This window comes from Trichosurus vulpecula, chromosome 1 (genome assembly GCF_011100635.1).
Source record: "Trichosurus vulpecula isolate mTriVul1 chromosome 1, mTriVul1.pri, whole genome shotgun sequence".
Classification (NCBI taxonomy): Eukaryota; Metazoa; Chordata; class Mammalia; order Diprotodontia; family Phalangeridae; genus Trichosurus; species Trichosurus vulpecula.
The window spans coordinates 427656586-427671355 of record NC_050573.1 but is presented as its reverse complement, the minus strand read 5'-3'; the positions used below and the strand labels follow the sequence as shown (position 1 = coordinate 427671355).

The 14770-nt window shown below is 34.4% G+C and overlaps 1 protein-coding gene across 2 annotated transcripts in view; it reads right to left on the bottom strand.

The window, feature by feature from the left end:
- Window positions 1-14770, bottom strand: part of IPO11 (importin 11) — a 212354-nt gene that overhangs the window by 164752 nt on the left and 32832 nt on the right. For both annotated transcript variants that reach the window (XR_005010886.1, XM_036767335.1), the window contains exons 6-7: window positions 8790-8922; window positions 5597-5655 (exon numbers count right to left, since the gene is read on the bottom strand). Coding sequence is in view for 1 of the 2 variants with exons in the window: in XM_036767335.1 (XP_036623230.1) it covers window positions 5597-5655; window positions 8790-8922 (192 nt within the window). In the remaining variant the exon portion in view is untranslated. The remainder of the gene's footprint in view (window positions 1-5596; window positions 5656-8789; window positions 8923-14770) is intronic.

The window sequence follows — 14770 nt, the reverse complement described above, 5'->3', positions numbered from 1 at the left end:
GAACAAATACACAGTGAAGTGAGCAAAACCTGAAAAAAAATTTCTGCAACAATAATGCTGCAAAGAAAAAAAAACTTTGAAGGACTTAACAATGCTATGACCAGTTATGATTCCAAGTGACAAAATGATACCCACTCCTCACAGAGAAGGTGTGATAAACAAGGTTCAGACAGAAACTTTTTAGACATGACCAATTTATCAAATTTGTTTTGCTGAACTAAACATATGTTAAACGAGAATTTTAGTTTTCTTTCTTTCAATGCAAGGGAGAAGAGGAGGCAGGGGAGGTGGCTAGGGGGCTGAATTAGAAAGGAGTTAGCAATCGGGTTGTCAAAGTCAGGGGAAAAGTAAGAAAAGATGTTCGCTGAAGCTTTTTTTTTTTTTAATTCATAGAAGAGAATAAAAATAAAGGTCGGCAAAAAACACAAACAAGCAGGTCCCCTTTGAAAATAAGCAGAATTTACTACACATTTAAAAGACAGAGCAAGCTATACATAATTGAGATTCATAGTTTCACGTACAATTTTCTTTTTCTGTACTACATATGGAAATGCTCCATCTTATTTTCTTTTGAGTTCAGAATTTAAGAGACCACCAGAACTCAAATGCCATTAAAAAGATAGTCATTTCTCTTCTGAACAAAAGAATGAATGAAGAAGCATTTCTTAAATGCTTATATATGCTAAGATACAAATACAAAAGAAAAAAAAGACACCTTCAAGAGATTCCGATTAGGGAAGACAATCCACATAAAGTTGAGATCATTGTGGTGGTAAGGCAGGAACGTTCTGGACTCAAAAGTAAGAGGAATGGTTAGTATAGCCCATGGCAATGGACTGACATTGTCTTTGACAGGAATGGTAGGTAAAGTTGATACAGACATTGTTTACAAGGTTGGCAGGGGGAAGGGGGAGTTGCAAAGAAATGTGGACAATGTGGACAGAATAGAACAATTTGGTGGGGTATAGATGGCGTTAGTTATACAGAACTCCAACTTATTAGGAGGCAGGGCTCCAGGACAAGAGCTAAAAGACAGATATGTAAATGATGATGAATGACCTTGACAACAACTTGCATCCAGATAATGCCCTTGACAACACTTGTATCTAGATAAGACCTGTGAGGCCCCTGAATCAACATATCACACCCCAGCCCCTAACTAACTGCCCATAAACTGACCATAAAACCACAGAAGGGCTTTGCTTACCCTACAGTAATCTTAGAGCTAATTAACATGCTGCCTTTTTCATCAGCCAATCCTAGGCATCCTTGCCCTATAAAAGAACTACTTTCATCCTGGTTGCCTGCCTGCCTCCCCTAAGGAGAGGAGCCCAGGATGTGTGTTCCTGTTAAATATACGCTTGCTTGATTTGGAGACAGTCTGAGTCTGAATTCTTTCAAGACAACACCATGACAGACACCTTTCACATCAACATAAGCACTGGCATCTTTTTTAAAAACACTTTCTTTCCAAATCTCAATCTACCAATTTCTATTTCACCGAAGTGAACTAAACTAGATGTACAGCTAATAGTGAAATATAAAAGAATATATAACACAGCAGAACAGCAGAAACAAATAATTATAAAGAAAGGCATTCAGAGCATTTATGCACTATGTGCAGCCTGGGCAAAGTGCTAGGGATACAAACTCAAGCAAGCAAGACAGTCCTTGCCAGATATCACATAAATAGAAGCTAGAAGGCACCTTTCACTCCTCCTCCTCCTCCTCCATCTCCATCTCCACCTCCACCACCACCACCACTATGCCTTCTCATTCCTTATTGATGAGGGCAGAACTCAGTGCATCTATCAGCTCTCTATTCCTAGAAGCAATGCAATTCTTGATGAAACCCAAGATTGCATTATTTTTTTTGGCTGGTATCTCATTTCTGACTCAAGTCTACAAAACCTGAGTATATTTTTTTCAGAACTGCTATCTATTTATGTATCCCTCATCTTATAATTGTGACACTGACTTTCTACACCAAAATGTAAGATTTTACATTTATCTCTTTTGAACTTCATCTTTTTAGATTCAACCCAATATTCTAGCCCAGGGGATCTTAACCTTTTCCTGTGTCACAGACCCCTTGGTAATTTTGGCGAAGCCTAAGGTCCCCTTCTTAGAATCACATTTTTAAATGCATTGTATTACAAAGGAAACCAAAACTACTGTTATCAACAGGTTAAAAACCCCTACTCTAACCTATCAAATTCCATTCGCATCCCGACACTATCATATAACTTTGTGTTATCTGCAAATGATATACATAAAATCTATGCCTTTAATCAAATCATTTACAAATATGTTAACTAGCATAGGTCCAAGCACAGATCCCAAGAATGGTCCCACAGAGACGTCCCTCCATGTTGACACTAACCTATCAATAAGCTAGTCTGAGTCCAGCCATCCATCTAGTTCTAAATCCATGGGATTGCATTACTTACTATTCAATCTTTGCCACAAAAATTGTACGAGGACACTTAATCAAAACTTGGACAAACCTCTAGATAAGGTAAATCCACCATCTCGAGGGGGAGGGGGAAAGGGGGAGAAAATTTGAAACTCAAAAACTTGTGGAACTGAATGTTGTAAACTAAAAATAAAATAAAATAAATCCATACTTCACCTGCTGGTTTAGTAATCCTGTGAGAAAGGAAATGAGGATAATCTGGCATGACTTGCTATTGATGAAGCCAAGCTGGAGGTTTTATCACTAATTCCCTATCTAGATGTTCACCAACAATCTCTTTAATGATCTGACCTAGAATTTTCCCAGGAAGTAAAGTCAACTCAAGGAGAAAGCTCCATAACTTGATGTAAAATTAAGTAAAAAGAACCAAGAGAACAAAAGGCACATTACACACAATAATATAAAGGAAAACACTTAAAAGCATAAGAACTCACATCAGTACAATGACCAATCTTGATTACATAAGACTCATGATGAAATATAGCAATTAGGAGATATACATAGATATACACACACATATATGTATATGTACATATATATATATATATATAATATATGAATGAGTGTTTAATCTACTTGTCCTCTCAAGGATATGATTATAATGTAGGGAAAAAAGTGCTAATAAAATATTCATTTAAAAAAGAAAAAGAAGGGGAAAAAAAGGAAAGAAAAAGAAAAAAGAAAACCCTAAAATAGTATATCTGAAGGCAAAAGGTAGGGGGGAGATTTGACTGGGAGTCAAGTCACCTTCAAAGAGAAGTGTCTGAAAGGGAAATATTTTTGTCTCTTTAGAATCTAAAACTCCATAAACTCAGTCAAGAGGAAGTAACAAAAGGAGATTTTTAAATCTCAGGGAAATACTCTCTCTAGAAGAGAAAAAGAGTCAGAGAAAAAGGAAAAAGAAAAAGGGATAATCAAAATACAATTCCCCAAAAAATTAAAGGAAAAGATGATCAAAATGGAATGGTAGTCAAACAAAAGCAGCCATATATGGTTTAAATACAAGCAATTCCAGATTAACCACTTTACTGGAAGGAATCTTGGCACAAATAATGCCCAACAAAAACTATTTCAAAAGAAGAGGGCTATGAAAAGCAAGCTGGTATTGTTTATGGGTTTGTCAGGGTAGGGGAAAGGGGGAGAGTTTTAATAATGTTTCATGGGAGATGATATTAAAATGTTTTTACATTCCCTCAAACAACACAAAGGGATGGTAAAGGGCATCTGCCTAGAGACTTGCTAGATAACAGGGAAAAATTAACTAGGGAAAAAACTCCAACTGGCAGCTAAGAGAAGCAACCTCACAGGGCTGAATCTTCTTTAAATTACAAGAATAGCACGACTTATAAAAACACAGATCTAAGTCTGGTAAAAATGGAAACTCAAACTATCAGCAAAACCAGTATGCCATTCTAACCATTTTCTTCTCAGTAGTTGTATAGATAATCCTTACAAATGACTAATACATTACAATTTGGTATATTGTTAAGATATTTAAAATGAATATTGAATATACATTAACGATTCTTTTATTTTGGATTACAACAAAATGACCTGCTCCACATAATTTTTACTGCATAAGTGAATGTTCCAAACAACAACTGAAGCATCAAAATTTTATGTTAATGGTTTTTATAGAAATTTTTCTAAAATATCTTATAAACTGCATTGCTTGTTTGAACCAATGAATATAATTTAAAATACTCATGATAACTCAAAATAATAATCACAAATATCAATTAAAAGACATCATATGAAGGGGGGATTAGTTGTTGGGCCCAAAGGGCAAAACTAGACACAATAAGCACAAGTTGTAAAAAGGCAAATTTAAACTTAATGCCAGGAAAAACTTCCTTATACTCAGAGCTGAGTAAGAGCAGCATATAGGCTACATCAGAAGGTTACCAGGGCCTTCTCCTAGGAGGTCTTCAAGCAAAAGACAGAAAACGAATTATGTGTACAACCAAATGTTATCCTGGGGATTCCTTTAGTGAAGGAATTGGGCTAAAGAGCCACTAAGACCTCTTCCATCTTTCCCATTCTGGGATTCTATGCTGTTCAGTGGTGTCATATGGGATGCCCTCAGGAGTAACTTAAGCACATGGATTCTGACTTAATTTCCTTCATCTATGGGAGTTTTTCTAGCAGTTGGTAGTTCTCCCTGCACCATCATTTTGAGTCTCTCAATTATCAGTATTTTTAAGAATAGTGAATTCTGAACACTATATCCATAGAGATGTGGCCTCTGCATCGCCAACTCAATAACCTAGGAAGAATGGAATAATGCCAAGAGACACAACAAAACCAAGCTAGTTAAATGACTGATTAATTTTCAAACATAATCAGGAATCAAGTACTTCTTGAGCGAAAGTATAAAGTGGAAAAACTCTCCAGTAAGGCAGGGTATGTTAATTTTATTCAATTACTTCATTATAAGCATTTTTGCTTACTTTCCAAGTTCACAGCAAGTGATAGGAGTTACTTTAGTTATGATCGATGAACAGGAACAACATTGCTATATAATGACTTGACAGCAGTCCTGGCAAAAGTGAACAAAACTTTTCCCATTTTGCTGATTTAATCTTTTACAGACGCATAACCAAGAAAAGGATACAAATGGTAAATTTGCTCTTTAATTTTAGGCCAATTTTAACCAGTTCTACAAAAGCCAAAAAAAATTGTGTCTGAGCAAATAATCCCACTTAGATATGCATGACTTTTATAATTTTTTTCTTTCAAAAAACATTTTTAAATTGTCAGTCAGAAAACATCAAAGATATATCTGGTAACATTACAATGGCAACCAAATTCAAGCCACAGTAACAATTTCTGTGGTAACAACAAATCATGAAAAAAGCCATACCAAGCCCGTTTCTTCTGTTCTGAATGAATACTATTTATCACATACAAAATATGCCCATAAAATGGCACACAACACTGTAACTGCACTGTAGCATGTATAGGATGATTAAAATATAAATGCCTCATTTAATTTTTAAATAAAAGATTATCTTAGATTTAAGAGAAAGTATAAAGACAGTGCTAAAATCAACTAAAAAACTAAATAAAATCAAACATTTCTCAAAAGTCAGAGAATAATAAACCACTGATATCACTTACCATCACTTCCATATTCTTGTGAGGTTCCACAAATCCATGAACAGTTAGTTTACGAAGCACTGAAAAGTACAACCAAATATTTATCCTAAGTTCTACCAAAATAACTATGATTGCAATAAATGAATATTTACAATGATAAAAGAAAAATTATAGGACACCCTAGAAATCCCATTATGTGAAAGATGAGGAAATTCAGGCACAAACAGGCTTTAGCACAGGGTCCCAATTACTTTAATAAGACAGTCAGGATGCAGCCTAGATGTCCTTACCCCAGGCCAGTCTTCAGTCTATTACACTATATTTCTTTTCAAAAAAGAACTACTCTAAATTTAGTTTATTTTTTTAATAAAATATTTCTTACCCATATTATCCTTACTAAAATAAAACAAGTAGCTTTGTTTCCATCCCATAAATACTTCAGAAAATAAAAATATTTAGAGGACAAACTCACATTAATACAAGATATAAAATCACCTCTGGAAAACCTAGAAAGACTTACATGAACAGATACTGAGTGAAGTAAGCAGAACAGGAGAACATTGTACACAGTAACAACATCGTGCGGTAACCAACTTTGATAGACTTGGCTCTTCTCTAAGACAATTCCAAAAGACTCATGATGGAAAATGCTATCCACATCCAGAGAAAGAACTATGGAGTCTGAATGTAGATCGAAGCATATTATTTTCTCTTTTTATTTTGTCTTTTTTCTTTCTTGTGGTTTTTCTCTTTTGTTCTGATTCTTCTTTCACAACATGACTAATGTGGAAATGTTTAATATGATTGTACATGTATAGCTTATATCAGATTGCATGTAGTCTTGGGTAGAGGGGAGAGAAGGATGGGGGAAAAGTTTAGAACTCAAAATCTTATAAAAGTAAATGCTAAAAACTAAAAACTGATTCATTTTTAAAAAATAAAATCAACTCTAGGTCTAAACTCACAAAATTCAGTAATAATGTTTTGCAGTGACAAAATTATCCATTAATAAAAGTGGATAAAGTCCAAAGAACATGAAGATAATCCAGACTGGTGGAGACAGGAATTAATGAAATTTCAAATGATTTGTATTATGGTTAACACTATATGCTACAGTATTTCCTTACAATAGATCTGTAATAAAAGTCAACTGTCAAATATAAGATTTTAGTAGATAAGAGGGAAGTCAATGAATGAATGTATCTGTATCATTATATTCAGTCATACAATAAATTTATGAATAATTCCTTGATTTGCAAACGGTTACCATGTAGTTAAAATTAAAAACCCAAGATAAATTTTCAATGGAAAAAACAGACAATGCTCATTAGATCAAAATGAATGCCCTCTAACTAAACTTCAATTGAGGCTAGGAAACTCAAAGGTAAGGAATGAAAAGAATCTTACTCTCTTTGTTAAGCAGAACCTTTTTCAATCTACTTCAAACATTTAGTTCTTAAATTCAGTAAGGTGACCATTGGTAGGTCACATTATCAGTAAAGAAGCCATTATAATCACTTCTGAAATACCATAATACCATTAATACCTCATGTTATCTTAGGGAAATATGCCAAGCATGGCTTAGAACAAGGCAAAGAGAAACTCACATTTAATATTCATCAATCACTAAATATGTATACAACAATTAGGATATGAAAGCATTTTAAAATGATGTTCCTCTTTTAGAGATTAAGCCAAAGCTAATCAATAATTTTTGTAATAACATAAAAAATGTAGAACTTGCTCAATTCCAAAAGGGCAGCATATATAATGTTAAAACTATCTATAAAATGGAAACAACCAAAAAAGTAGCTAAATGTTCTAAAACTTGGGAAAACAGCTTCTAACCCAGTTAAATACCTCAAAAGGGCCTACATTACCAATCACAGCTGGGCTCCCAGAGCCAGCTCCAGAGCACCATGGAAAGAGTAGCCTAGCCCTCAAGCGACAACTTCAAAACACTACTACTCACTTGCTCTATAAACAAAAGTATTTGTCTCAATCCACATTTTTGCCTAGATGAAAATGTCCTACCTAAATGAATAATATAATTTGGGGAAAATGTTTCCCTTGTCCCAATATCACTGTGAATCAAAACATGACCCTAGATGACGATAGAGGTAGCTATGAAAAACATAAATGTATAATCTTAAGTATTTTCAAATAATGGAATCAGAGGATATAGACATAGATGCATGTGTGTAGGAGGAACCAATATGTCAAAGAAATTGAGGGACTTCTCAGATACACATGTAGTATCTAATATGCAAGAATGCCTAAATACTAATTCTAAATAAAAGGAGAAATAGGCAGTTGAGAAAATGGACAGGAAGAAATTAAAGGAATAAAACTGAAGAAAGTTACATACTAACAGAAAGCAGGAAACTCATTTAAAGGCCTTGAATATAGGAATGAGTGTCCCTAACTAGGAGAAAGGCTAGTAAGGAACTCCTAAAAGCAGAAGAGCATATAAGAAACCAAGCTGATTTCTAGACCCCACTATCTCAAGCCAAAGGAGATAAACCTGGAGTCCAGAGAATTATATGCTGAAAGAATGAAAACTCAACACAGGCTGGGGCGGGGGGGGGAAGAAGGGGTGTTAGATGCTGAATAAAATGAGGGAGGGAAGAGAAAGGGGCTAAAGTCCAGAAGCCTTCAGAAAGTGACTATGAACACAAAAAGAAAAAACACCAATAACTCTTTTAAAAAAAAAAAAAAAAGCTTTAGCCATACACTTGAATATGCTATATGTGCTGGACTACAAATGGGAGGTGGGTAGAAAAGAGAAAATAGATAAAGAAAATGAACCTAGAATCTTTCAAAGAGAAACTTCCCCCTTAATCCTCCGAAGTAACAAAAAGGTCAGTTGTCTAAAAACCAGCTTGGTTTCTTGTGTTCTTCTGTCTTTAAGAGTTCCTCACTAGCTTTTCTCCTAGTTTTAGACAATCATTCTTATATTCAAGGTCTTTAAATGAGCTTCTTGCTTTCTATTAGTATATATCTTTTTCCAGTCTTATTCTTCCTATTTCTTCCTGTTCTTGTTCTTAACTGGCTATTTCTCCTGCTTCTTCTATTTAGAATTAGCTTTTAGGTATTCACATATTTAAGTTACTACATCTTTACCTGAGTGGTCCCTCTATTCTGTACGATAGTCACACCTGAAGGCTGTGACATTTTAAAATAAATAATATATATGAATTGTGTTTAACTGTACCTTTCAATGATAGTAGAGTTCTTTCCAATGAATTTAAAATAGCAGCTTCATCTCCAGTAGAAATATGTTGCAGGAATGTATCCGTATGGTGATTCCACAGGGAACAAGCAAAACTATAAATCCCAGATGCTAACTGTAAAGAAACAACATATTTATTCACAACTCATTAGAAATTTCAATAAGTCATTGATAGAGATCTAGAAAATATCTGGTTTTTAATTCCAAAAACCCGAGAATACACTTTTGGTGAGACGACATGGGCAATGTTCATGTATCATTCATGGAATAAAAGTTGCTATAATCAGTCAACATAACACTATAATCTACTATAATTAAACAATCTTCTTCTTATAATTCCAGTGTCCTACCAACTATCTCCATGGCAGGTCTCTTAAGGTCTCTCTAGCACAAAGTACACCATTGGATTAGTCAGTTTCCTAACATGCTCAAGTACATGCGGAAGCTCTCCTCTCAACTCTAGGCTTCAGAAAAACTCGATGTCCAACAAAATTTATCTCCCAGGTTTCTGGCTCCCAAAGTAAGATATGATCCCTCTCTGATAGCTCTCCAGCTGTTTCCTCTTGCCCTCACATCTCCTCTTCATCATCCACTCCCTGATGCTACTACATAGCTCTGCTTCCATGAGTCTACTCAACTCCTGGTATCAGTAATTCTTCTGGAGTCCTACAGCTCTTTCTTCATGACCCCATACTTCAATCTCAACCTTGAAGAAGCCTGCATCTGAAGAGTCTCAATTAACATTATATGTCTGGTTACTGCCCCATTTAACTCATTCATATGTATATTTAGGAAGCTCTATATTTTACTATACACTGTTAATCATTTATAGCAGCTTAAATTGCTCATTTAATATTATGTTTGTGACAATTTCTATTAAAAGCTGGGAATCAGTTCCTTGATCAGGAACATAAACCCTTAATGTAACATCATTATTAGTTTCCACTTACAATACCTTTTCCACAAAGTAATCTATTTTAAGCCCTAATACTATATGTACTTACAATAAAAATACAAATATGCCAACTATCCAAAATGCAAAAATAAACCCTCAAAGTTCAAAGTCCAGTCATATCAAGCCTGCAATGGTACTCATATTAATCAATAAAGAATTACTATACATGTGCCAAAAAATACATCTAAACCTTTAATAAAGAAATTTTGCCATCTGAAATGTCGAGAGAGTGAAGCTGGTTCACCTCCAGGCAAAAACATGCTATTAATGTTCTAAAAATCTGAGAATTCATTGAATTTCAAAATCAGAGCTTGGATCTCTGATTGAGTCAAATCATTTTGGACTCCACAGACTAAAGCATATGAGGGGAAATCCTGCATTCAAATTCTCATAAGATAGGTGACTTGGAACAAATGACTTTAAACTGACAATTCTCCAAAAGCAAAAGTTTTCCCGAAATCTGTCATTAATTTCTCTCAGACACATTCTTCTATACTGGAATTTTACTATGCCAGATATTTACCAAAACACAAATGGTCAGCTTGGAAATCTTTTGTTCAGCTATTTGGACAGATATTCATGGGGGGAAAATGAGTCTTATTTAGTACTTTAATTTTTAAAAGTAAAAGAACAAATGAAAAATATCATTTCACTTGATATCAATGTAAATTACTTACAAAAAACATGTAGAGGATTCTGTATTATTTTAATGTTAGAAGATTTCCATTTTAAGAAGTTTCTATAAGGAGGCTTTTCCCAAATCTTAACTACAACTCAACAAAACTTTACTGATAAGTTTACAAAGAACTGTTTAAACAAAAAGTGTTACGTAACAAGTGCTTTTATAAGTCTTTCTCTACTTAGGATACTGTTATGATGTATCATTTGCATTATAGTACCCATAGAAGATATTTTTATTATAATTTGATTGCTATATTTTTACTATAGAAAATATTTTACTATAATTTGATAATTTTTTGATAATTTTGATAATTGGTAACATTGATGCTTACTATAATTTGTTAATTTGGTACTTTTATGGGGGCTGCTTGATTTCTTATTACTGTTTTGGATTTAGGTGTTAAGTAGGATTTTTGGAGAAGTGTTGTATGTGCAGATGCCTACACATATTTGGATGCAGGAGCTGATGAATTTTTACTGGACAGTGAAGGGAAAAAATTACAACCCTAGTAAAGAGTCCTTGTATATTTAAAAAAAAAAAAAGACTTATTTCCCTATCTCACCCACACTGTGGGTTCATGCAGGGGCTACTCATCAACGAATACCACTGTTAATCAAGACAGGATCTTTGATCTGCTCAAAGCTCATTTCCTATGTTGGTAAATCCCTCTTTAGACAAAGTAGTGGCTCCCTACTCCCCATGACTCAAAGTTTTAATGTAGACACCAGATTAGCATAGCCTACTGCAAATAAGAACTCCCAAACTCAAGAGATGTGCCAGTCCTACATTCCCTAGCAATTAAGGGATTACCACTCCCAGAGTCCATGCACTTTGAAAGAAGGCTCTGACATACCTATAGATGAACCTGTAAAATACTCTGAACTACATGTAAATAAAGATGAGAAACTCGCTGATGCCTATTGTTAAAAAGACTGCTTAGTAGAGTAACTTTAAGAAATGACATGTTATAGAAGGAACACTGGACTCAGTTAATCAAGAGATTTGGATTCTACTCTCGGCCCCATCAGCTTAATGAACTGATGAACCTTCCTTAGCGATAAGGAAAAAAATGATTCTTCTTATTATATTCAGCATTAAGTGAACCTTTAATTCTACAAGAAGGAAACAAGTATTTATTAAGAACCAGGCACTGTGCTAAGCACTTTACAAATATTAACTCATCTGATCCTTGAAACAACTCTGGGAGGTAGATGACAAATTTTATGGTTGAGGAAATTGAGGTAGAGGTAAAATAACTTGCTCAAAGTCACACAGCGAGTAAGTGTCCAGGGCCATATTTAAACTCCGGTCTTCTGACTCCAGGCCCAGCACTCCAACCACTGAGCCTTTGAGCACCTTTGACAAGGCAAAGAAGTCACATTTAATTTTTTGACTGTCATGGAAAGGTAAAATAAGAGTCCTTCTTATAAAGGCTCTAACGGAAAGAAAGCTGCTGCTTTAAACTTAGGCGGGGAAAGAGAATTATATGGGGAAGTTAATTTTCCCAATTTTCTTTTCTCAAACATAGGGAAGAAAATTTCTGTTAGGGGGAAATAATGCAAATAAATATAACTTGTCATAAACATTCAGATGTTTGTTCATTTAAAAATCTAAAGTGTCGGCATTTTCAATTTGGAAATTTCAAGAATGAAATGGAAACACTGCCACCATCTGACTTCAAATGAATTTTTTTTAGTAACAACATAAGAATTTTTCTGTTAGAATGACAGAAATTGGATAATTATACTAAATTTTATTTCACTGAGTGTTTCAAAGTATTTCATTCTTTATTAGGTCAAATTCATTCTCTCATACTTTCTTCTTAGGAAATGTTTGCATAGTATTGAGTTAAAATAAAAATCATTTCTGATTAATAGGAAGAGACAGTTGTTCCAATTCAACAATATCCAACAATTTTTTTATTTTCTTAAAAAAAAAACACATTGACAAATTCTAATCTACTTTTGTTAATAAAGCACATACAAATATCACAATACTGTGCTGCAGCAGAGGGCCATATATTTAAGGAATTTGCAATTTCTAACCTGGCAGGGAAAGTACAAGCTCAGTGTCTTGAGTCTCAAAAATGTTATTTCTTTCAGTGGCATATATCCATCAACTCTGACAATAAAAGGGGTATGTGTATTTGAGTTTAAAACAATGGTGTTTTTATGAAAGTAATATTTTAATTACCCATTCAAAATAGCTTTGTCTGATAATGTTCAAGAGTATACCTAGCTTTTTCATGTTTTTTTTTGGAAAATTCATTTATTTTTAGAAAAAGTTAATACAAGATTTTTCAGACTAAAAATTAAGAGTCTAGAATCAATGTGACATTTTAAAGCTAAAACTAAAGTCTTATTTAAAAAAAAAAAGACCTAAATATTCTGTTTTATAATGGACTACTTTGCTTAAATTAGCCTTTCATGCTAATTTCACATTTCAAGTTTCTGATGAGAGAAGAAAAAAAAAAAACAAAAATGACCACTTTCTCACATTTCTGTCTTAAATAAGCTGATGAATCTGTAATCTTATGTGTGGTACAGATCTCTGCTGGATGTGTATCATAACCCAGCCACACATTCTTACCTTGTACCAGACTTAGCCAGGTCTTTCCATAATTCCTAACCAATCCAATGAAACCCATCCTTAATGGTAATCAGGGCGGGCCTTTTTGCTGTTCTTCTCTAAAGTGCCTTTAATGATTCTGGCCTTTGTTTGAATGGGGCTGGTAAAGTGGGATCAGGTCTTGGAATGTTTCTCAGCACTAAGCCAATCAGGAGTCACTGACTTGTATATGATGTGATACTGGGGACTGGGAATTTTCACAAACCTGGCCTGGGTGAGTTCAGAGCCCTCAGGGCTCCAAACAGGATATAATTGAGGGGAGCTTCCTGTTTTGACTTCTGGGGTTCACTCATGGAAGGAATGTTGAGACTCTGGGCAAGCTGTTGTGACTGCCCCTCAGCTTTGCCAACCTAGACTCATTGGTTCTTCTCTAGCAACTATGAATTGTGATTTGAATCAGACACGGGTCTGTCTGTTGATGTCTGTCTGTTGATGTTTGTAATTTCTGTTTGTATTTGCCTTGAAGTTCAGGGAACTGGTCTTTTCTCCCTGAACTAACTGAATGATATATATATATATATATATATATATATACACATATATATATATATATATATATATATATATATGTTTGATTAAACTGAGATTATCAACCCCGTAAAGTTGCTTTCCTTAGAAAAGCAGATCAAAAAGCAGCCTTCTGTATGCTGGTTGTTACTGGTTTTACACAGCCACAGGAGCTGCTCGCCACAATGTTGCTACACCCTCCAGTTCTTTTAATATTTCATAGAGAACAGTAAAGCTCTCAGGCTGCCTAGCTATTATCTTTCAGTCTAGCTGTATCATTTGCCCATTGCTTTTCTCAGTATTTAATGATATAATTCATGCAATTTTACATGTGTACATCAGCTTTAGCAATATGCTGAAACATCCTTACACTCCCTCCCCAAATGTACCTTGCCACAGATATTTTGGGTCATCAACAACTCCAATAGATATAATGCATTAACAGGAAAATATTAGCATAAGGCAAAGAAGAGAGATTTTTCAGTAAAATATATGCAAAAACAGTCTAGGACTTAAAATTACCTAAAAATAAAATATGTTGCCTTCTTAAGAATTGAGTTCTCCAGCACTGGAAGATTTCAAATAGAGGCTGGATGGTAATCTGTCAGAGATATATCGAGAGTATTCCTACAGGGGACAGAAATAATCTCTAAGGTTCCTACCAACTCTAAGGTTCTATGAATATATTAGTTATGTGCATACTTGTAATACAACAGGGTATCTGAATATATAATTACTTACTTAAAAATTAGAAACTTCCTAGTTATCTATTGACCAAAACAAACCCTGATAATAATGGAAACTACCAAAGGAATTAACTCCTCCCTAACAAAGATGTTTACTTTCCTTAGTAAATGCTTCATAAATGCTTATTGATTAATAACACACAGGGAAATTCTTTTTAAAAAGATTTAAATGATGCTGCTTCAATAATCTCCAATCCCTTAAAATTATGGAGACAAAAATCATTTTTTACATTGCGCAGGTTCCCTAAATGACTCTCCAAAATAATGAGATGCTTCTAAAAGGTAGGGACATAGGCTAACTAAGGAGAAAGAGCTTTTTGCCAATTCTCAAATATTCAAATGAATAGGTGATCTTGATCTAACTGGATGAGATTCCCTCCACTGAACTCACCCATGCTTTCCCATCTTGTATGACTCTCGAGCACCTCCTGTTAAGTTTTCCAAA